Genomic DNA, 23381 nt, shown 5'->3' on the forward strand with positions numbered 1-23381 from the left:
AACACAAATGATTTGTAGGGAAATAAATGAGATATATCACCCTAGTTGAGTTGAGGGGTAATGTAATCTTTCATTTTCGTGTATTAGTGTTCTGTCATCATTGTTTGTTGTGAGCGAGTGAGTTCAAGGAAAATCTCTGTGTACCACACTGAAGCAGAAAACGCTGTGCAGCGATTGTAAACCTAAAGTCATGTTTTTGCATTCTGCAGAAATTCTTCATTAAATGTGTAGCACCAGATTGAGCCTGTGTGACATCATTCTGTGCACCGCTACATTGGCATTATTAACAAAAGGCCCTAAAATGAAGCAAGAATTAATGTAAATTCAATTCACATTGCTGTAGGATATCAATCAAAGCCATTATATAAAATAACAAGATAAAACAGGATAAAAAAGTCACACAAAGATTGCAAACAGACTAAATCTGATATTGAAACGATACATTAAACATTTTCAAGGTTACCCAATCAAAATATTGTTACTGATATCAGATGTGAAATTGATTTGAAGCAGTATATTTTTCACAGTGTGCCAGACAACATTTTTATTTAGTAAGTCAGGAAATCCATTGTTTGGAATGATAATTAATCAAAAAGCCCTGATATCAGAGTAGATCGTCTCTCCCTCTGCTGGCTTTACATTCCTTCTCTCTGCTTTGCCAGCTCTCCTCTTGGTGAAGGTCGGTGCAGAATAAGCCACTGAGTCCTCATCTCTCTGACGAAATACATGGAAACATGTTATGAGGTGGCAGAATTTAATATTTACATATGTTGAGAGACAATAACTTTTCCAGCTGAATCTCTTCTTTATACCTTACCTGCTGACTTTGCTGATCACCACCGGCTGTTGCAGTGTTTGTTTGCAGAGCAACTGCAGCTGTGTTATAACATGAACACAAAGATATGAAAGATGTTGTATGTTCATTTACACAAAGCAGTAATGTAAATCATGTGAAGTCAGCATTTGCAAAATACTGTTTGATGGATTGATGTATGAGAAACTTCTGTTACCGTTGCAACAACCACACGTTTTTTTCTTGATGGTATAAATCAGGAAGGCAATAACAATCAGACTTATAGCCAAAGCAGCACAGAGCAGAATCAGAACTGTACTCTCCCACATGTTGAGTCCTGAAACAATATGAAAAGGAGCAAATAATGAAAGTTTACTATTATTTTGATGTTTGAATGCATTAGAAACAAATGTTTTGCGATACATGATCTTAATGGATTCTACCAGATTCAAAATGAATGATTTTTATGGACATGTTCCGCTTCTCTGTTACCTTCAATGTCCAGTTTTGTTTCATGTCCAAATAATATCTCTCCACATGCGGCCACAGCGCAGTAATAAGTCCCAGCATCAGAGGAGCTGACCTTCTTAGAGAAGCTGTAGACACATTTCTGTGGAGAGCGAGCGTCAGGACTCTTCTCACATTCATCACCACTGTTTCCGTGAGCGAAAATGACACTGGGATGAGATCCATCTGATCCGGCTCTGAACCAGGACACACTGTGATCTCCTGGACATGTCTTGTTCTCAGAGTGAGAGAGGACTGAACACTGCAGAGTCACTGAGTCTCCTGGACGGACTGGATCAGATGGAGGGACGTGAATGACGGCAGTGATATCAGGTTCTGGTCCTGGGAAATACAAATGTGAAAATAAACATGTGATATTCACTTTAATGAAAAGAAAGTAGTTAAAAATATTAATTCATATACATAAACTTACTTTCCTGTAAATTATGGAAACATGTACTACCTTTACACATACATGTAGGAAAATTTAACTGTGTGACCTGCTGTTATAAATGGTGTTTGATGTAAACATGATGGTTAAATCTTTAAAGGAATGTGAAATGTCTGGTTGTGGTATTTTATTTACCTTTAATACTCAGAAATGTTCCTTTCAAAAATGTCATTTTGAGCTTGTCTACTTTTATACAGTAATAAACTCCAGTATCGCTTAGCTTTGTGTTATTAATATGCAGAACAAATGATCCAGGCTCTTGTTTTGATGTAATTCGAGGAGTCTCGTTAACACCAGAATAATTAAAGGAATATGTTCCTCCCAAGAATTCAGGCAAGTTTCCAGAAACAAGCCTGATCCAAAATAATTCTGCTGAATGCTCAGATGTCTGGCGGGTACACGACAAAGTCACATCATCTCCAACACCAACAGTCTTCGTCCTAAAGATCAGATCATCTGTGCATCCTAAAAATAAAATGAAATGGAGCAGTGATTAACAACAGAGATAGATTCATATATGCCCTGTGCTAAGTTGATGCAAGAAGATGACAATGTATTTGAAATATATATTGAAAAAACTTTATATACTTACGCCCAACTCTGAGCATCAGCAGTAAATAAAATACGACCAGCATTTCCTTGTTAATCCACTTGAGACAACAGTTAAATTAGACCGTATTAGAAGATGATTCACCTTAATGTAACCATATGAAGTGGGAGGGAACAATTTCAGAGCAATCTCATTGGTCTCTTGTTATGTTGGCCAATGTCACTGTACCACCACAGTGGAAATAATCTCAACTTTCCAACCTAAACACATGAAACAACAGCAACAGCAAGCTTTTGTTTCATGTTTCATGGTGGGTTTCTATAACTGACACTGAGCGTAAACACAGCAGATGATTTGATGTGAACTACTGTAATCCAAAATAATCTGGTTTCCTTTATATTTTCACTTCATGTTGATGGACTTTTCAGCTGATATTCACCAATATGCTCACACTGTTCAAAATGACATGTCATTTCATCTTGTGGGGATCATGAATTAAGAGAATTTCCCTGAACAACAGGGGCAGGAAGAAGATCTTTAGTCTGTTGTTTTTATTGACTATATTACCATATTTTTGAATTGTAGCCTGATTTCCAGAAAACCTTAAATAGATAGAGTAGATGTTCTGGTAACCTGGAAAATGTAAGTTCTGTACTCATATAAGTTTTCTCTCTGCTTTTGTTCTCCACCAACTCCTGACAGACAGAAATATTCGTCTCTCTTGCAGCTAAATGCTCCACTATGCTCACTAGCTGGCAGCTAACTCTGTCAGTCTGCTGTTTGGTGCTGCGCAGGTAGCATACAGTCGGTTTATCAGAACTTTTTGCTGTAAATAGAGGTGTTCAGTAACTGATAGCAGGTGCTATTTTTTCACTGATCCATGGATATTGTTCCTGTCCAACATGACTGACTAACTAATCATTGTTTGCTCCATTAATCCAATCACACTCACAATCAAATCAGAAGAAGTGAAACGATGTCTTTCCAAACAAAACCTCATGACCAGTGGTGATCAAATGTTCAATGCCATTTTGTTTTACAGCCTGGTTAAGGTTAGGCAACTAAACTACTTGGTTATGGTTAGAAAAATGTCATTAAGACGGCAAAATTAAAGTCCCTGCAGATTAAAGTCCACCCACATACATGTTTTCATTTCTGTTGTTGAATTAGACCTCTTCTCACAACTGTGTGTGTGTTCAAACTGCACTTGACTGACATATCTTGACCCTTCTGTTGGCTTTGTTGCACCTGTTAGAGTGGGACAACATACACCTTCATCATGCTCAGTACTATATCAACTTCTGATGACAGGTAATTCACAGCGTAAATTCACCCGACTTCCACCTCAGACAGGGTAACTCACAACAGCTGTGTGGGTGTGCAGGGTCTTTAAAGTCATGGTCAGGCTCTTCACCATGCTAAATTGCACATTGCAGTAGTTCCTGCATTGGCAATAACATTAGCACTGGATGCATGATGCACTGCAGCTTTACAATAAAGCCACTTTTGTTCACTACATAAAAGTCGTCATTTTACAGAATGTATTGAAATAGCCTTTAATTATAAATATTTCATGTGTAATATATCTGTAAATACAGTGTAAGAGACTATGTTATGTCTCCAAATCAAAACTTCAAATAAAATAACTAATATTTGATAATAAAAAAACCTATTCAGCCATTTGCAGTGATGCTCATGGGCAGAGGAGCCATCTTAAATATTGTGTGAGCCGGCCAATTCAGATGCGCCACATCATCGATGATGACCGGCCCTCTCTGACTGCCTGTCACATCAGCAGGAAGAGCACAGCATACAGAGTTGGGGAGGGCTGTGAAACCATCCATCCTCTGCACTCGCTTCACTTCTTCTCAGGGGGCTGGTGAAAGGCGGCAGCAGAGCGCCTCTCTCACAGTATCACAGGAACACATTCACATGGAGGCCATGAAGAGTTTCTGACCTGCATATTTTTATCTGAGGGAGGGAACTCATGTCAACCTGGGAGAAAACCACAAATGCACATTACCAAAACAGAGCGGAAGTTTGTTGCCTAACTTCAACAACTTAAAGATGTACAGAGAATGAAAACAGATAGACAACATATCTTTTTATATATTTCTATCTATCCTTCTGGTTTGTGGCCTTCATCAGGGTCAACATGTTGCTGACCACAACCCAAAACACGCTGGTTTGACAACAAAGATGTTCTTAATACTAAAAGTGTTGCAGCAGGATTGTTGTAGTTTAAATCGATGCTTCCCTGACACAACGCTGTGTTCAGCCAGTGTACACATAACACACAAAACAAAAGCAGTAAATACTTTCATGTACTTTGTGTCCTGCTTTGTACCTTTACACACAAACAGACACATATAAACACACATTCACAGTCACCGCTGACAAACAAATGACGCATGGAAACTTCAGCATTGTTGTGGTTGGGCTTCACACTAAGGTGTGGACACGAAGGGTCTTTTCTCTCTCTCACTCTCTGTTTTAACCTCAGGAAGCTGTACTTGTGCTGCTCTTTTACCTTTTCAAAAAAGGCAAGTGGAATAACACTATATTATTGATTAATATCAACATCACAACAGCTTACAGGAGAAGTTAAAGGGTGCAGGGTGCTGGACACACACACCCACCCAGTCACGCCAAGTCATGACCATTTTTCATCCCACTTTTTTGCCGTTTGCTGCTTTTCATTGGTAGTTGCTGTCAGAGGGGGGAGGTGCTAATCATTCACTGGTCCCACCCTGGTTCTTTTTAACTGTGATCTTAAGTTACATTGACCTGATTATCTGCAAATAGGTTTAACAGCTTTTCTAAGGTCACTTGGCACAGTGATGGACTTGCAGCCTGTCCAAATAAATGCTGAATAATTCAATATTTACATTAAAATTAAAACAAAACGTGAACTAACATGATGATTTGATATTTTAAGATTGCAAATGCATATGGTTGTAATGGTTGCATCTTTAAAAACACAAGAGACATTATTTGTACTTTAAATGAGCATGTTAAGAAGAAAGCAAAACAATGATTTCAATGTGTTCAACTAAAATTAGCCTTCTGAAGCCTCATGTAGCTCTTCCCTCACTACACATCCTGTTGAAGCCCATAGTCAGGTCTGTTCTGAGTAAACAGCCTTGATGATTGGTCAAAGGGCGGAGAAACGGCCCACCGCAGCTTCTGTCAGTGTAGCTGTTGCATGTGGCTTTGCTTGTTGTTCTCAGGACAGACATGCAGAATGCCTTTACAAAGTTCTGTGAGACCAGAAAGATGGCGGGGGTTCATTCATTTGAGTTGTTGCCTCCTGATATTTTTTCATACTGTATATTTTCTCAACACATTTTTAACAAAAACAGCTTATTTGTGTGTATAACATATGTGTTTTTGTTTGTCATGCTTCTGTCTGCAGTTGAGTGATGTTGTGGTGGACAGATACACAGCAGGTCACTGTGAAAACCACTGACTGTCTGTCTGTTAGTCTCTCCCTCTCTTTACCACTTTGTGTCTCTGTGCACACGTGACAAAAATATAGTGAAACCAAAGCTGACTTTTTTCACAGCAGACATTTAGACGTGTTAAACATGTGCAACTAGTAACATTATTAATAGCTGCATTGCTAGAATGGCCCATCCTTAATGTTGTTTGTCTTTTCCTGCTATGACAAGTCAAAATGTCTGTTGTGGAAAAAGGTCTGTGAACCTGATGAAGAAAAAAACCTGCTCAAGAGTGCCTGCAAGAGTTTCAAGATTTAGTGTTAGCAAGATTTATTAAGAAAACAAAACATGTAATATAAAAATGGTCAGACTTGTGTCAGGGGAAAAACAGCAAAACTGGTGATGCTAATCAAGTAAACATGTCAGCAAAATCCAAAATATTGTTGCTCTCGAGTTCACTGCCAATATAGCAGGGGAGCCTTGTGTCTTCTGTGTGTAAAAACTTGAGCAGTTTAACTTCTTAACTTCAGCATCTTAACCACTGATCCACGTAGCTGCCTCTGCCATGTATTTCTTGAGTCACTGTGTACCAAATTTCCCTGCAGTCCATTTGTGTTTTCACTCAACACCAAAAATGTCAACCTGCTGATGGCACTTCATAAAAAGTTGTGGGATCAAAAAACATCCTCTGGAAACCTTGACTGTCCATACAAAATGTTGTTGCAGTCCATCCAACATTTGTTGAGGTTTGTCAGTCATGATCAAAGTGTTGGACCGACCGACAGAGCAACAATAGAAGCCATAGAGCCACAAAACTATTGTGGTGAAAATAGATATTTAACAATATATATAACATTATATAAATTGCTTTCAGTGACATATTGTGTATTTGAAGGATAAATCCAGTTTATTCTGCTATTGGCCTCTCTCTCTGTTCTTCTGTCCAGGTCTACCTTCATCTTTGTCTGCCTCTGACTTTGTTGTTATTCTCTGCATCAAACTGTAACAGTCACACACAAACCAAATAAGCCCCAAAGCATCTCAGAAACCAACTTCATACAAATAATGTCACCAAGCCACCGTCAGTCACTGTCAAATCTCTGCTGTTCACTAGAACTCAATATCAAGTTTACACAGATCCATATATATCACCTGAACGTTTAGGCTACACCACAATCATGAAATCATTTTTATAGGATGCACATAGTCACTCAGTTTATCTAATGATTGTTGCATTGCATTGATACGTATAGGAGAAGTTAACAGCCATAAAACTGCAACAAAAGAGACAGAAAGAAAACCGTCCTCAACCCTCCGTCTCTTTCAAGTTGAATCTGTCAAAAAGCTTTTTTGAGTGTCAGCATTATAAAAAAAGGCCCTAAAATGAAGCAAGAATGAATATAAATGCAATTCACATTGCTGTAGGATATCAATCAAAGCCATTATATAAAATAACAAGATAAAACAGGATAAAAAAGTCATACAAAGATTGCAAACAGACAAAATATGATATTGAAACGATACATTAAACATTTTTAAGGTTACCCAATCAAAATATTGTTACTGATATCAGATGTGAAATTGATTTGAAGCAGTATATTTTTCACAGTGTGCCAGACAGCATTTTTATTTAGTAAATCAGCAAATCCATTGTTTGGAATAATAATTAATCAAAAAGCCCTGATATCAGAGTAGATCGTCTCTCCCTCTGCTGGCTTTACATTCCTTCTCTCTGCTTTGCCAGCTCTCCTCTTGGTGAAGGTCGGTGCAGAATAAGCCACTGAGTCCTCATCTCTCTGAGGAAATACATGGAAACATGTTATGAGGTGGCAGAATTTAATATTTACATATGTTGAGAGACAGTAACTTTTCCAGCTAGCACCGCTGCCCTCCTTAATTTCTAATAGACAAATGTTTGAACATCTGGGGCAAAATAACACCAGGGATGTCTGGAGAGGACTTAAGAAGATCTCTGGACATGGAAAAGGTGAGGGGAGACACCAGGACAGTGGAGACAGGGACTGGGCTAACCAACTGAACCTGTTTTTCATCAGATTCGATTGGGACATTGAGGAGGTGGAGAACTACAAATTCCTGGGTGTTCTCCTGAACAATAAACTGGACTGGTCTGACCACACTCAGGCCCTGTACAAGAAGGGTCAAAGCCACCTCCACCTGCTGAGGAGGCTGAGGTCCTTCGGTGTGTGCAGGAAACTGCTCCGGACTTTTTATGACACTATGGTAGCTTCGGCTATCTTCTAAGCTGTGGTCTGCTGGGGGGGGGGGGGGGGGGGCAGCACAGACAGGGACAGGAGGAGGCTCAATAGACTGATTAGGCGAGCCAGCTCTGTTCTGGACTTCCCGCTGGACTCCATTGAGGAGGTGGGGGAGAGGAGGATGTTAGCCAAGCTGACATCCATCATGGACAACACCTCTCACCCCCTGCACGAGACCGTGGGGGCCCTGAGCAGCTCCTTCAGCAGCAGACTGTTACACCCACGGTGTAAGAAGGAGCGCTACCGCAGGTCGTTCATTCCTACGGCTATAAGACTGTTTAACTGCACAGAAATCTGCACAATTTGTACATACTTTATATTTTCCGTGTATATATTTATTTTTGTCCCCCATATTTTTTATATCTGTATTTATTATTTTTACATTGTTTTTCTTTTTTAAAAAAATACTTGTAATTCTTATTGACACGGTGCTTGTCTGCTGTGTGTTTCTGCACCTTTCTGTCTTTGCTGCTGTGACTTGTGAATTTCCCCGCTGTGGGATTAATAAAGTCTAAATCTAAGTCTTCTTTTCATGATTTCAAAACTTCTTTGTTTGTTTACCTTAAATATACTTGCTCTTGGTTTTTTATTTTTTATTTCATTTACCTTAATTTTCAGTCAATAAGTAGTCCAAATATTTAACTACAATGTTTTTTGGCCTGTTCATTTATTTTATTTTTCGATTATTGTTCGTACTTATGACACCGTATGTGTACGTCCATGTTGATGTTAGTATGTTAATTGTTTTCGTGTCGCTAGATTGTTTAATTTATTATCAGCATTACTGGCAATGAAATGAATGTGTGTGTGTGTGTGTGTGTGTGTGTGTGTGCGTATGTTTGCGTGTGTCATTGTGACGGTCACAGAATTCTGTAGCGGCTTTGATGTCTTATTGCATCAACCGCCATTCTAGAACCTTGGAGAAGTTGCCCTTAGTGACACTCAGTCAGTCACAGCTTCAGAAGTGAAATGCAGCTGGATGAGACAGGACGTGGATTTCATTTAGGAGGAAACAATGACCAGGACAGATCGGCAGGATGATTTTCAAGGGAGAGAGGAGCATCTGCTGAGTGAATGGACAAGAGGAAACATCAGGAAATTGCTTTGGGAAGAGATCACTTGGCGGACAATATGCAGAGGAGGAACAACTAAAGCGACCAACTCTTCTTTCAAGGCGCGTATGGAAATGTGAGTACTATTTTAAGATATACTTGATGTGAACGTATCCTTTAACTTGGATAGAACTGTAACCAAGCTGTTTGTGTTTGGCTAGTGTTAAGAGCATTCAATTTTATGCATTTGTTTGAGTTTGGCGTCAGAGGAGCAAGATTGTGTGTATTCCCATGATGGTTCTTATGAATAACAATTACAACTTCTTAGTTAGTCTTGTGTTGGAAGGACAATACAATGAGAGATTTTGGAAGCAATTACCTGTCAGTGTAATGGAATCGACAGGAAACCTTTCAGTATTTAAGTGGCAATACGCTTTTGGTTTTGAATTGTGGCATGTTGGTATAAAAAGTTAGCATTAGGACTATGAAAGTTAAGATTTAAGGACTTTATCCTTCACAAACAACTCGGCTGAATTCCAAAACCTAAAATGAAGTGTGAACATTTTACATTCGTTGTGGTGCCTGACGTATTGATTGTGGAAGTTATTGCATATCAGTTGAAGTTTTGCAGTCATTGTCCTGCTTGACATATTGATTGTGGAAGTTATTGCATATTAGTTGAAGTTTTGCAGTCATTGTGTTGCTTGACATATTGATTGTGGAAGTTATTGCATATCAGTTGAAGTTTTGCAGTCATTGTCCTGCTTAACAAATTGATTGTGGAAGTTATTGCATATCAGTTGATGTTTTGCAGTCATTGTGTTGCTTGACATATTGATTATGGAAGTTATTGCATATCAGTTGAAGTTTTGCAGTCATTGTGTTGCTTGACATATTGAATATGGAAGTTATTGCATATCAGTTGAAGTTTTGCAGTCATTGTGTTGCTTGACATATTGATTATGGAAGTTATTGCATATCAGTTGAAGTTTTGCAGTCATTGTGTTGCTTGACATATTGATTATGGAAGTTATTGCATATCAGTTGATGTTTTGCAGTCATTGTGTTGCTTGACATATTGATTATGGAAGTTATTGCATATCAGTTGAAGTTTTGCAGTCATTGTCCTGCTTGACATATTGATTGTGGAAGTTATTGCATATCAGTTGAAGTTTTGCAGTCATTGTCCTGCTTGACATATTGCTTGTGGAAGTTATTGCATATCAGTCGAAGTTTTGCAGTCATTGTCCTGCTTGATATATTGATTGTGGAAGTTATTGCATATCAGTTGAAGTTTTGCAGTCATTGTGTTGCTAGACATATTGAATATGGAAGATATTTCATATCAGTTGAAGTTTTGCAGTCATTGTGCTGCACATTGATTGTGGAAGTTATTGCATATTAGTTGAAGTTTTGCAGTCATTGTCCTGCTTGACATATTGATTGTGGAAGTTATTGCATATCAGTTGATGTTTTGCAGTCATTGTGTTGCTTGACATATTGATTATGGAAGTTATTGCATATCAGTTGAAGTTTTGCAGTCATTGTCCTGCTTGACATATTGATTGTGGAAGTTATTGCATATCAGTTGAAGTTTTGCAGTCATTGTCCTGCTTGACATATTGCTTGTGGAAGTTATTGCATATCAGTCGAAGTTTTGCAGTCATTGTCCTGCTTGATATATTGATTGTGGAAGTTATTGCATATCAGTTGAAGTTTTGCAGTCATTGTGTTGCTAGACATATTGAATATGGAAGATATTTCATATCAGTTGAAGTTTTGCAGTCATTGTGCTGCACATTGATTGTGGAAGTTATTGCATATTAGTTGAAGTTTTGCAGTCATTGTCCTGCTTGACATATTGATCGTGGAAGTTATTGCATATTAGTGCAACATATTGTTGTATGGGTGCCGTTGTAGAGGTTAGCATGTGAGATTAGGAAATTTGAATCATGAATTTGCGCATCACATTCCCAGTCTCGTATGCTGACTTTCACCACGAATAATTTCTTGGACCAGCTCCTAGTTGTGTTGTTATATGTCTAGACTAGTAGACTACTGGGGGATTTCCCATGATGCACTGAGCTCTTCTTTTCTCCTCTCCTTCTCCATTTTTACACCCTCATGTCCCACCAATGTATGTTACTAACTTTGTATCTTCCCCAGAGCTTCCTTGTGCTTTCTCATCTCACAGTTTACTGAGGATCGTTGTCCTGGTATGCCTGACTGCTTTTGCCCTGGGCCTCCTTGACTCTCACCGCTGCAATTTCTATTATTAGTCATATTTCTATTATTATTAGTTTTTTCTACCACTGTTGTTGCTGTGCATCTCTGTCTGTCTGTCTCTCTGTCTCTTTCTCTCCATGTCTCTCTTTCCAACCCAACCGGTCAAAGCAGATGACCGCCCACCTAGATTCCGGTTCTGTTCAAGGTTTCTACCTGTTAAAAGGGAGTTTTTCCTTGCCGCTGTCGCCATAGTGCTTGCTCATGGTGGGAACTGTTGGGTCTCTGTAGTAATATTCTAGGTTCTGTTCTATGGTCTGGACCTGCTCTATATGAGATGACTTGATTTGGTGCTGTTTAAATAAAATTGAATTGAAAATTGAATTGTGCTGCTTGACATATTGATCGTGGACATTATTGCATATCAGTGTAACATACTTGAAAGGAAACCTCTTTGTGCATAAGTGGCAGTATAAACCTTATAGTTTGTTTAAGTTCACATATTATTTCAGGAGGTTTGCATTATGAATGTTGAAGTTACATTCCCAGTCTACTATGCCAACTTCCAAAACCAATCATTTCACTTCTATGGAAGTTTTGCATTTAATGTACAGTTGGACATGTTGATTGTGGAAGTTATTGCATATCAGTGTAACATACTTGAAAGGTTGAATATACACTTTTTTTATGATCAGTGATACAGAAGTATAGAAGAAGTATTGCATATCTGAGGTACTTTCATTTATACTGCCAAACTAAGACATTTAAGAAAAGACTGTACATCACAGATCAGAAAGATGTGTCCCCCAAATCTACATGTAGAGTAGGACATAAGGGCTAGGGGCATAGGAACAACAGTCTCTGGGCCTTCTTCTCAACGGAGTGGATGCAAGTCTCGCACTTCAGGCCATGAGAGATAGTACATCCCAGGAACCTGAAGGACTCCACAACCAACGCAGTGCTGGGCGGTTCCTCCTGAAGCCCACTGTCATGTGGAAACAGGAAGTTTCTCAATGACACTCTGAGGTGGTGAACTGTTGGTCTCTGGGAATGTATTATTTATTATTAAGTTTGTCTAATTTTGATTTTGTTTCATTTGTTTATTGACAGACTGACTTACTGATTTATTGAATGAATGTGTTATTGCTTATCACATTCACAGGGGGCTAATATAAAAATATGTAGTCAGCCATTTGCAGTGATACTCATGGGCAGAGGAGCCATCTTAAATATTGTGTGAGCCGGCCAATTCAGATGCGCCACATCATCGATGATGACCCGCCCTCTCTGACTGCCTGTCACATCAGCAGGAAGAGCACAGCATACAGAGTTGGGGAGGGCTGTGAAACCATCCATCCTCTGCACTCGCTTCACTTCTTCTCAGGGGGCTGGTGAAAGGCGGCAGCAGAGCGCCTCTCTCACAGTATCACAGGAACACATTCACATGGAGGCCATGAAGAGTTTCTGACCTGCATATTTTTATCTGAGGGAGGGAACTCATGTCAACCTGGGAGAAAACCACAAATGCACATTACCAAAACAGAGTGGAAGTTTGTTGCCTAACTTCAACAACTTAAAGACGTACAGAGAATGAAAATAGATAGACAACATATCTTTCTATATCTATCTATCTATCCTTCTGGTTTGTGGCCTTCATCAGGGTCAACATGTTGCTGACCACAACCCAAAACACGTTGGTTTGACAACAACATGTTCTTAATACTAAAAGTGTTGCAGCAGGATTGTTGCAGTTTAAATCGATGCTTCCCTGACACAACGCTGTGTTCAGCCCGTGTACGCATAACACACAAAACAAAAGCAGTAAATACTTTCATGTACTTTGTGTCCTGCTTTGTACCTTTACACACAAACAGACACATATAAACACACATTCACAGTCACCGCTGACAAACAAATGACGCATGGAAACTTCAGCATTGTTGTGATTGGGCTTGACACTAAGGTGTGGACACGAAGGGTCTTTTCTCTCTCTCTCACTCTGTGTTTTAACCTCAGGAAGCTGTACTTGTGCTGCTCTTTTACCTTTTTAAAAAAGGCAAGTGGAATAACACTATATTATTGATTAATATCAACATCACAACAACTTACAGGAGTAGTTAAAGGGTGCAGGGTGTTGGACACACACACCCACCCAGTCGACCCATGACCATGTTTCATCCCAGTTTCTTGCCGTTTGCTGCTTTTCATTGATAGTTGCTGTCAGAGGGGGGAGGTGCTAATCATTCACTGGTCCCACCCTGGTTCTTTTTAACTGTGATCTTAAGTTACATTGACCTGATTATCTGCAAATAGGTTTAACAGCTTTGCTAAGGTCACTTGGCACAGTGATGGACTTGCCGCCTGTCCAAATAAATGCTGAATAAATCAATATTTACATTAAAATTAAAACAAAACGTGAACTAACATGATGATTTTATATTTTAAGATTGCAAATACATATGGTTGTAATGGTTGCATCTTTAAAAACACATAGACATTATTTGTACTTTAAATGAGCATGTTAAGAAGAAAGTAAAACAATGATTTCAATGTGTTCATGTAGCTCTCATGTCTCATGTCAAGTCTGTTCTTCAGTTGAGGGATGTTGTGGTGGACAGATACACAGCAGGTCACTGTCAAAACCACTGACTGTCTGTCTGTTAGTCTCTCCCTCTCTTTACCACTTTGTGTCTCTGTGCACTTGTGACAAAAGTGTTGTGAAACCAAAGGTGACGTTTTTCACAGCAGACAGTTAGACGTGTTAAACATGTGCAACTAGTAACATTATTAATAGCTGCATTGCTAGAATGGCCCATCCTTAATGTTGTTTGTCTTTTCCTGCTATGACAAGTCAAAATGTCTGTTGTGGAAAAAGGACTATGAACCTGATGAAGAAAAAAACCCGCTCAAGAGTGCCTGCAAGAGTTTCAAGATTTAGTGTTAGCAAGATTTATTAAGAAAGCAAAACATGTAATATAAAAGATGGACATACTTGTGTCAGGGGAAAAAAAGCAAAACTGGTGATGCTAATCAAGTAAAATCCAAAATATTGTCGCCCGAAAGCATCTCAGAAACCAACTACATACAAATAATGTCACCAAGCCACTGTCAGTCACTGTCAAATCTCTGCTGTTCACTAGAACTCAATATCAAGTTTACACAGATCCATATATATCACCTGAACGTTTAGGTTACACCACAATCATGAAATCATTTTTATATGATGCAAATAGGTACTCAGTTTATCTAATGATTGTTGCATTGCATTGCATTGATACGTATAGGAGAAGTTAACAGCCATAAAACTGCCACAAAAGAGACAGAAAGAAAACCGTCCTCAACCCTCCGTCTCTTTCAAGTTGAATCTGTCAAAAAGCTTTTTTGAGTGTCAGCATTATAAAAAAAAGGCCATAAAATGAAGCAAGAATTAATATAAATGCAATTCACATTGCTGTAGGATATCAATCAAAGCCATTATATAAAATAACAAGATAAAAAAGGATAAAAAAAAGTCATACAAAGATTGCAAACAGACTAAATATGATATTGAAACGATACATTAAACATTTTCAAGGTTACCCAATCAAAATATTGTTACTGATATCAGATGTGAAATTGATTTGAAGCAGTATATTTTTCACAGTGTGCCAGACAACATTTTTATTTAGTAAATCAGCAAATCCATTGTTTGGAATGATAATAAATCAAAAAGCCCTGATATCAGAGTAGATCGTCTCTCCCTCTGCTGGCTTTACATTCCTTCTCTCTGCTTTGCCAGCTCTCCTCTTGGTGAAGGTTGGTGCAGAATAAGCCACTGAGTCCTCATCTCTCTGAGGAAATACATGGAAACATGTTATGAGGTGGCAGAATTTAATATTTACACATGTTGAGAGACAATAACTTTTCCAGCTGAATCTCTTCTTTATATACCTTACCTGCTGACTTTGCTGATCACCACCGGCTGTTGCAGCGTTTGTTTGCAGAGCAACGGCAGCTGTGTTATAACATAAACACAAAGATATGAAAGATGCTGTAGGTTCATTTACACAAAGCAGTAATGTAAATCATGTGAAGTCACCATTTGAAAAATACTGTTTGATAGATTGATGTATGAGAAACTTCTGTTACCGTTGCAACAACCACACGTTTTTTTCTTGATGGTATAAATCAGGAAGGCAATAACAATCAGACTTATAGCCCAAGCGGCACAGAGCAGAATCAGAACTGTACTGTCCCACATGTTGAGTCCTGAAACAATATGAAAAGGAGTAAATAATGAAAGTTTACTATTATTTTGATGTTTGAATGCATTAGAAACACATGTTTTGCGATACATGATCTTAATGGATTCTAACAGATTCAAACTGAATGATTTTTATGGACATGTTCTGCTTCTCTGTTACCTTCAATGTCCAGTTTTGTTCCACGTCCAAATAATATCTCTCCACATGCGGTCACAGCGCAGTAATAAGTCCCAGCATCAGAGGAGCTGACCTTCTTAGAGAAGCTGTAGACACATTTCTGTGGAGAGCGAGCGTCAGGACTCTTCTCACATTCATCACCACTGTTTCCGTGAGCGAAAATGACACTGGGATGAGATCCATCTGATCCGGCTCTGAACCAGGACACACTGTGATTTCCTGGACATGTCTTGTTCTCAGAGTGAGAGAGGACTGAACACTGCAGAGTCACTGAGTCTCCTGGACGGACTGGATCAGATGGAGGGACGTGAATGACGGCAGTGATATCAGGTTCTGGTCCTGGGAAATACAAATGTGAAAATAAACATGTGATATTCACTTTAATGAAAGGAAACGTAGTTAAAAATATTAATTCATATACATAAACTTACTTTCCTGTAAATTATGGAAACATGTACTACCTTTATACATACATGTAGGAAAATTAAACTGTGTGACCTGCTGTTATAAATGGTGTTTGATGTAAGCATGATGATTAAATCTTTAAAGGAATGTGAAATGTCTGGTTGTGGTATTTTATTTACCTTTAATACTCAGAAATGTTCCTTTCAAAAATGTCATGTTGAGCTCGTCTACTTTTATACAGTAATAAACTCCAATATCGCTTAGCATTGTGTTATTAATACGCAGAACAAATGATCCAGGCTCTTGTTTTGATGTAATTCGAGGAGTCTTGTTAACGCCATCATAATCAAAGGCAACTGTTCCTCCCAAGAATTCAGGCAAGTTTCCAGAAACAAGCCTGATCCAAAATAATTTTGCTGGATGCTCAGATGTCTGGCGGGTACACGACAAAGTCACATCATCTCCAACACTAACAGTCTTCGTCCTAAAGATCAGATCATCTGTGCATCCTAAAAATAAAATGAAATGGAGCAGTGATTAACAACAGAGATAGATTCATATATGCCCTGTGCTAAGTTGATGCAAGAAGATGACAATGTATTTGAAATATATATTGAAAAAACTTTATATACTTACGCCCAACTCTGAGCATCAGCAGTAAATAAAATACGACCAGCATTTCCTTGTTAATCCACTTGAGACAACAGTTAAATTAGACCGTATTAGAAGATGATTCTCCTTAATGTAACCATATGAAGTGGGAGGGAACAATTTCAGAGCAATCTCATTGGTCTCTTGTTATGTTGGCCAATGTCACTGTACCACCACAGTGGAAATAATCTCAACTATCTTTCCAACCTAAACACATGAAACAACAGCAACAGCAAGCTTTTGTTTCATGTTTCATGGTGGGTTTCTATAACTGACACTGAGACATTTTCCTATATATTTTCACTAAAGGTGGATGAACTTTTCAGCTGATATTCACTAATATGGTCACGTTGTTCAGGACAGAGGACACACACACACACACACACACACACACACTCACAGACCACCCTACAGTACATGTCATTTTAGCTTGTGGCGATCATGAATTAAGAGAATTTCCTCTAACTCAAGGGGGAGGAGGAAGAGACTCTATGACACAATACAGCACATTTTTGTGTTTTACATCTTTATTGTGTTGTTTTCATTCAGTCTTGTATTACCATATTTTTGGGGGGTTGTAGCCTGATTTCCAGAAACCATAAAATAGATAGTAGGTGCTATTTTTGATTGGATTCCTGGGTATTGTTCCAAAGTGAAAACACCTGTGTTGGTGGGCAGGGCCTTTAAAGTCAGTGGCTGGATGTGTTGGAAACCGTCTACTATACCAGCAGCACGCACTGATTTGGCCAGAATGTAGCAGCATGTAGTATGTAGTATACAAACAAAAGCAATTCATGCAGTATGTCAAAAACACCTGTATGTCGTACTGATTCAGGAAAAATCTCCAGTCTGCATCGGACCAGTCTGTCTCGTATACTGTGGCCCACAGTGCAAAGCGCTGGCGGTGGTTTGCCATCAATGTTACATAAACTTGTTTCACTTTTGCAGTCCACCAAAATCTGTTTCTTATCAAATTTGAGTTGAGAAATAAGCAACCCAGTTACTGAATCTTCACTCATATTAGATCTACAAGGTCTCATTTAAAAGTTTGTTCCGACTTTCGTGATGCAGCGTCATAATACCTGCATGAGCTAAGCCTGCAGTATGCAGTATTTAGTTCATACGACATACCAAAGAATGTAGTGCATATTGCTTTTCATAGTAGTATGCAGTATGAAAACTGTTAAATGTATTCATGTTGCAGTATGCTAGACCAGGCTTAGCCGGTTTCCAGTTTTGGAAACTGGAGCCACTCATATAAATGACTACATAAAAGTGGTCATTTTACAGAATGTATTAAAATGTTTTTTAATTATAAATGTTTCATGTGTACTACATCTCTAAATACGGTGCAAGAGCCTACGTTATGTCCCCAAACCCAAAATGTAAAATACAATGAATAATAATAGATAAAAATATGTAGTCAGCCATTTGCAGTGATGCTCATGGGCAGAGGAGCCATCTTAAATATTGTGTGAGCCGTCATGTCAATGTGGGAGAAAAAAATGTACATTACCAAAACAGAGTGGAAGTTTGTTGCCTAACTTCAACAACTTAAAGATGTACAGAGAATGAAAACAGATAGACAACATATCTTTCTATATCTATCTATCTATCCTTCTGGTTTGTGGCCTTCATCAGGGTCAACATGTTGCTGACCACAACCCAAAACATGCTGGTTTGACAACAAAGATGTTCTTAATACTACGAGTGTTGCAGGAGGATTGTTGCAGTTTAAATCGATGCTTCCCTGACACAACGCTGTGTTCAGCGCGTGTACACATAACACACAAAACAAAAATAATAAAAAGTAAATACTTTCATGTACTTTGTGTCCTGCTTTGTACCTTTACACACAAACAGACACATATAAACACACATTCACAGTCACCGCTGACAAACAAATGAAGCATGGAAACTTCAGCATTGTTGTGGTTGGGCTTCACACTAAGGTGTGGACACGAAGGGTCTTTTCTCTCTCTCTCACTCTGTGTTTTAACCTCAGGAAGCTGTACTTGTTCTGCTCTTTTACCTTTTGAAAAAAGGCAAGTGGAATAACACTAAGTTATTGATTAATATCAACATCACAACAACTGACAGGAGTAGTTAAAGGGTGCAGGGTGTTGGACACACACACCCACCCAGTCACGCCAAGTCATGACCCACTTTTCTGCAGTTTCTTCATTTGAGTTGTTGTCTCCTGATATTTTTCAACATGTTTTCCAGTAGTGCGCGTGGATTTTGGCAGTGATAGGCCTTTATACTCTATCTTGATGAAACATTGCACATTCATGAGAGCCCTCTTTTTCTCGTACATGTTTACCTGTAAGTAAGTTCTCCACATGTCTTGATTTTCTGTGTGGTTTTGGCCACATTTCCTCTTGCCTCTCCTCTGCAACTGTCTCTCTCAAACCTACAGGTTACCACCTATGCTGTAGCTAACATTATTTCAAATGTCCTCTTTTACTCCTCTAACTGTTGATCTGAACATCCAAATTCAGACAAAGATTAAACCTTTTTGAAAATGTGTCTGTCCTCAGGATATGTACGTATGTATGTGCTGGTAGAACATACAAAGTGAAAAGCCTTTAAATCCACACATACACTGTGTCAAAAGGAACACAGAAGTTAAAAGACTTCCAGTACTTGTTTTTAACTAAACACTGAACATAGATCACAGGTTTGAATATTGGGCGAAGTTCACTTTCTACATTTCAGCCAATCACTATGATTTCCACTTTGTAAACCTTGATAGATAAAATATCATTTCACAACCTAGATAGTAGGTCTGATGTTGAATGTTGGAGTCATGTCCAACTACAGCGTCCTACTGCAGCAGGAAGTATTGGACATCGAATTTCAGACATTACAAACTATCATTTGCTTGTTACCATCACCAGTTGCCTCTGATCAAAGCACTTCACCTCTGACCGAACTGAATGTGTGTTTAACTGTAGTGCCAAAAACTGAATGTGCTGAAAGTATTTTGTGTGTTTATCTGTGTCCTTTAATGAGAGGAGGACAAAAATCACACCGCTATGACAGAAGTAACCATATAGGTCAGCTGTGGATCAATCAAATGATCTGGTAAATATGTGGCGGTGTGTGACGGTGTGTGTAGTGATCCACATGTGGGTGTGTGGTAAATATTCTGCCTACCATTACCCTTTTCATTGATCAATTCTTCTGAACACGACACATAATATTATACTCATAACATACAAAAAAGATAATAAACTGACTGTTGAGAAATGACACTTAAAGTGTGTTAAGTGTTAAGCTCACTGTAAAGTCACTGAAAAGCAATCCTGCCACCACTCACCACCAATCTGTGAGATATTTGTCATTAACACTATGAATACACTCCATATTATTATATTTTTGCAGGATGGTGAAGCAAAGGCAGTGAACTATGCAGCGCTGGATTTCTCCTCAAGTGAAAAGTGGGAAGAGGAACAAGCAAGAATACACAGCAGAGTGTGTGTCCTCTGGTGTTGGAGCACATTACCACAACCAGCAACACTCCTCGGCCTGCGCACTGCTGCCCAAGCCTCTACAGAGGGCCTCAGCTCATGTTAATGTGTTCACATGCAACATTTTATTCCCAACTGAAACTTCATAATAAGAGGAAGTTGTTGGTTTCTTAAAAAAGTTTTGCACTCAGCTGATTTTGTGGGAGAGCAGCAGCTTTCCAGTTGCTTTGTTAATTCATTGCCACAGCATGTGTGCCATTGTTTCTGTAAGGTGACATGTTGTCAGTGTCAAAGGACTGTTTGCTTCTGGAGTTTTGTTGAAAATGGATATAAAGGACCTGCATCTTCAATCGTTATTGATAAAAATATGTTGAAGGGGAAATTCATGTTAAGAAATTTTATTTGTAGATATGTTCCCATTTAACAGATACAAAATGCTACAAGAGAAACTTGATAAACTCTTATTTTGTATTATTCAAATATTAGTTTCAGTAGCTCTGAATCCTTCTCTTTGATTGGGAATCTCCAGATTATCCAACGCTTGTCTGCACAATGACAGATCACAGCAGTACCACAACCTTGGGACAGAAAACCCTTTTTTTTATTGACATAGTTTGATATCGTTCCAATTCATGTTCACAAATGGTTTGCATGGTCACACAACAAAAACAATAAGGAAAAAGCATCATGCATACATTGTGCAGACATTGATTTACAACAGGATTACTGGCATATGGTCTCCAAACAAGATTCATGCATGATGATGCAATAAACTTATTAAATGTGACTTTCTCTCTCCTGATACCGGTTCTAATACAGGTTACTGGCTGATACAGAGTACGGATCAGTATGCGCTACTTTTCTCTAATTCAAAAGCTGTGTTTACTTTCAGTGGTGAAAAAGAAAAAAGGAAAAAAGAAATTAAATTATCAGAATGTGGACAATGCCAAAGCAGGTCAAATAAAATGACTGTAATGTTAACATAGGTGTTAATGATTATGATAACTTGACTATGGCCATATTCAACTCAGTTGTACTACTTGATGCTTCATCATCTGAATTCTGAGTTCATGTTGTACCTGTAAGTCAGACATTTTAGTAAAGATGGAAAATATATCATTTAAAGGTCACAAATGAAGTGGCCAGATGTTTGATGATTTTACCAACATTTCCAAAATGCCCATATCCATTTCAAAAATGGAATGACGGTTTCATTTTCCAGGTCAAATGATTTACAATAACCCAAGATTTCTTGCTGGAATTGACTGAATTGCTAATCCAACCAAAAGGCCTTGACAGCAGCGTAGATCCTCTCTCTCTCCGCTGCTTTTGCACCCCTCGCTCCACCACTGCCGGTTTTCATCACGGTGAAGACGACAGCGGAATAAACAGATGTGTCATGATCTCTCTGAGAAAATATATGGCAAATTTTGTGAGATGACGATATCACAGAAAATGCATTTAAAGAAGAAAAAGAAAATAACTTTTCTGAAGGTTAATCTTACTCTTAAAGTCCTTAAATGCTGATTTTGATGTTCACCAGTAGTTGCAGTGCCTGTTGACCAAACAATGAGAAATGTATTATAATTTGTGCTGGAAATACAGACAATTACAACACATAAAGATTAGCAAAAAAGGATTCAATTTCACCAAATCAAAGAGGAACTGTTCTGTCGGTTGACTTATACTCAGCACGAATGTGAAACCAGTGAACTGGTGGAATAAGGTGTAAGTAATGTTTCCTTACCATTGCAACAATCCCAAGCTTTTATGGAAGAAATGAGAAAAGCTATAACAATCAGACTTATAGCCAAAGCAGCACAGAGCAGAATCAGAACTGTACTGTCCCACATGTTGAGTCCTGAAACAATATGAAAAGGAGCAAATAATGAAAGTTTACTGTTATTTTGATGTTTGAATGCATTAGAAACAAATGTTTTGTGATACATGATCTTAATGGATTCTACCAGATTCAAAATGAATGATTTTTATGGACATGTTCTGCTTCTCTGTTACCTTCAATGTCCGGTTTTGTTCCATGTCCAAATAATATCTCTCCACATGCGGCCACAGCGCAGTAATAAGTCCCAGCATCAGAGGAGCTGACGTTATTAGAGAAGCTGTAGACACATTTCTGTGGAGAGCGAGCGTCAGGACTCTTCTCACATTCATCACCACTGTTTCCGTGAGCGAAAATGACACTGGGATGAGATCCATCTGATCCGGCTCTGAACCAGGACACACTGTGATCTCCTGGACATGTCTTGTTCTCAGAGCGAGAGAGGACTGAACACTGCAGAGTCACTGAGTCTCCTGGACGGACTGGATCAGATGGAGGGACGTGAATGACGGCAGTGATATCAGGTTCTGGTCCTGGGAAATACAAATGTGAAAATAAACATGTGATATTCACTTTAATGAAAAGAAAAGTAGTTAAAAATATTAATTCATATACATAAACTTACTTTCCTGTAAATTATGGAAACATGTACTACCTTTACACATACATGTAGGAAAATAAAACTGTGTGACCTGCTGTTATAAATGGTGTTTGATGTAAGCATGATGGTTAAATCTTTAAAGGAATGTGAAATGTCTGGTTGTGGTATTTTATTTACCTTTAATACTCAGAAATGTTCCTTTCAAAATTGTCATTTTGAGCTTGTCTACTTTTATACAGTAATAAACTCCAGTATCGCTTAGCTTTGTGTTATTAATATGCAGAACAAATGATCCAGGCTCTTGTTTTGATGTAATTCGAGGAGTCTTGTTAACGCCATCATAATCAAAGGAAACTGTTCCTCCCAAGAATTCAGGCAAGTTTCCAGAAACAAGCCTGATCCAAAATAATTTTACTGAATGCTCAGATGTCTGGCGGGTACACGACAAAGTCACATCATCTCCAACACCAACAGTCTTCGTCCCAAAGATCAGATCATCTGTGCATCCTAAAAAATAAAATGAAATGGAGCAGTGATTAACAACAGAGATAGATTCATATATACCCTGTGCTAAGTTGATGCAAGAAGATGACAATGTACTTGAAATATATATTGAAAAAACTTTATATACTTACGCCCAACGCTGAGCATCAGCAGTAAATAAAATACGACCAGCATTTCCTTGTTAATCCACTTGA

General features: G+C 38.5%; 3 protein-coding genes across 3 annotated transcripts in view; all 3 read right to left on the reverse strand.

Moving 5' to 3' along the window:
• The window catches only part of LOC139290956 (uncharacterized), a 247986-nt gene that overhangs the window by 130687 nt on the left and 93918 nt on the right, over positions 1 to 23381 (reverse strand). The gene's annotated exons all lie outside the window — the stretch shown is intronic.
• On the reverse strand, positions 539 to 2359 carry LOC139291660 (signal-regulatory protein beta-2-like). Its single transcript, XM_070913762.1, has 6 exons — positions 2344 to 2359; positions 1887 to 2216; positions 1286 to 1642; positions 1011 to 1130; positions 818 to 876; positions 539 to 714 (listed from the first exon to the last, which is right to left on the reverse strand). The coding sequence occupies exons 1-6, from the start codon at positions 2357 to 2359 to the stop codon at positions 589 to 591; spliced, it is 1008 nt and encodes a 335-aa protein (XP_070769863.1). The 3' UTR covers positions 539 to 588.
• LOC139291661 (uncharacterized) lies at positions 15292 to 23334 on the reverse strand. The gene is made up of 8 exons (XM_070913763.1): positions 23319 to 23334; positions 22861 to 23190; positions 22259 to 22615; positions 21990 to 22103; positions 16298 to 16627; positions 15696 to 16052; positions 15438 to 15540; positions 15292 to 15322 (listed from the first exon to the last, which is right to left on the reverse strand). Exons 1-8 carry the CDS (start codon positions 23332 to 23334, stop codon positions 15292 to 15294), a joined length of 1638 nt encoding a protein of 545 aa, XP_070769864.1.

The sequence above is a fragment of the Enoplosus armatus genome, chromosome 10 (genome assembly GCF_043641665.1).
Source record: "Enoplosus armatus isolate fEnoArm2 chromosome 10, fEnoArm2.hap1, whole genome shotgun sequence".
Classification (NCBI taxonomy): Eukaryota; Metazoa; Chordata; class Actinopteri; order Centrarchiformes; family Enoplosidae; genus Enoplosus; species Enoplosus armatus.

Coding starts and splice junctions, on each gene's coding strand:
- LOC139291660 (XM_070913762.1), bottom strand. Junction 1,643..1,886: donor AACATTTCTGAGTATTAAAG/GTAAATAAAATA, acceptor TGTATTTCCCAG/GACCAGAACCTGATATCACT. Junction 715..817: donor GTGATCAGCAAAGTCAGCAG/GTAAGGTATAAA, acceptor GTATTTCGTCAG/AGAGATGAGGACTCAGTGGC.
- LOC139291661 (XM_070913763.1), bottom strand. Junction 16,628..21,989: donor AGCTTGGGATTGTTGCAATG/GTAAGGAAACAT, acceptor TTTTATTTTTAG/GATGCACAGATGATCTGATC. Junction 15,323..15,437: donor TATACCATCAAGAAAAAAAC/GTGTGGTTGTTG, acceptor ATGAACCTACAG/CATCTTTCATATCTTTGTGT.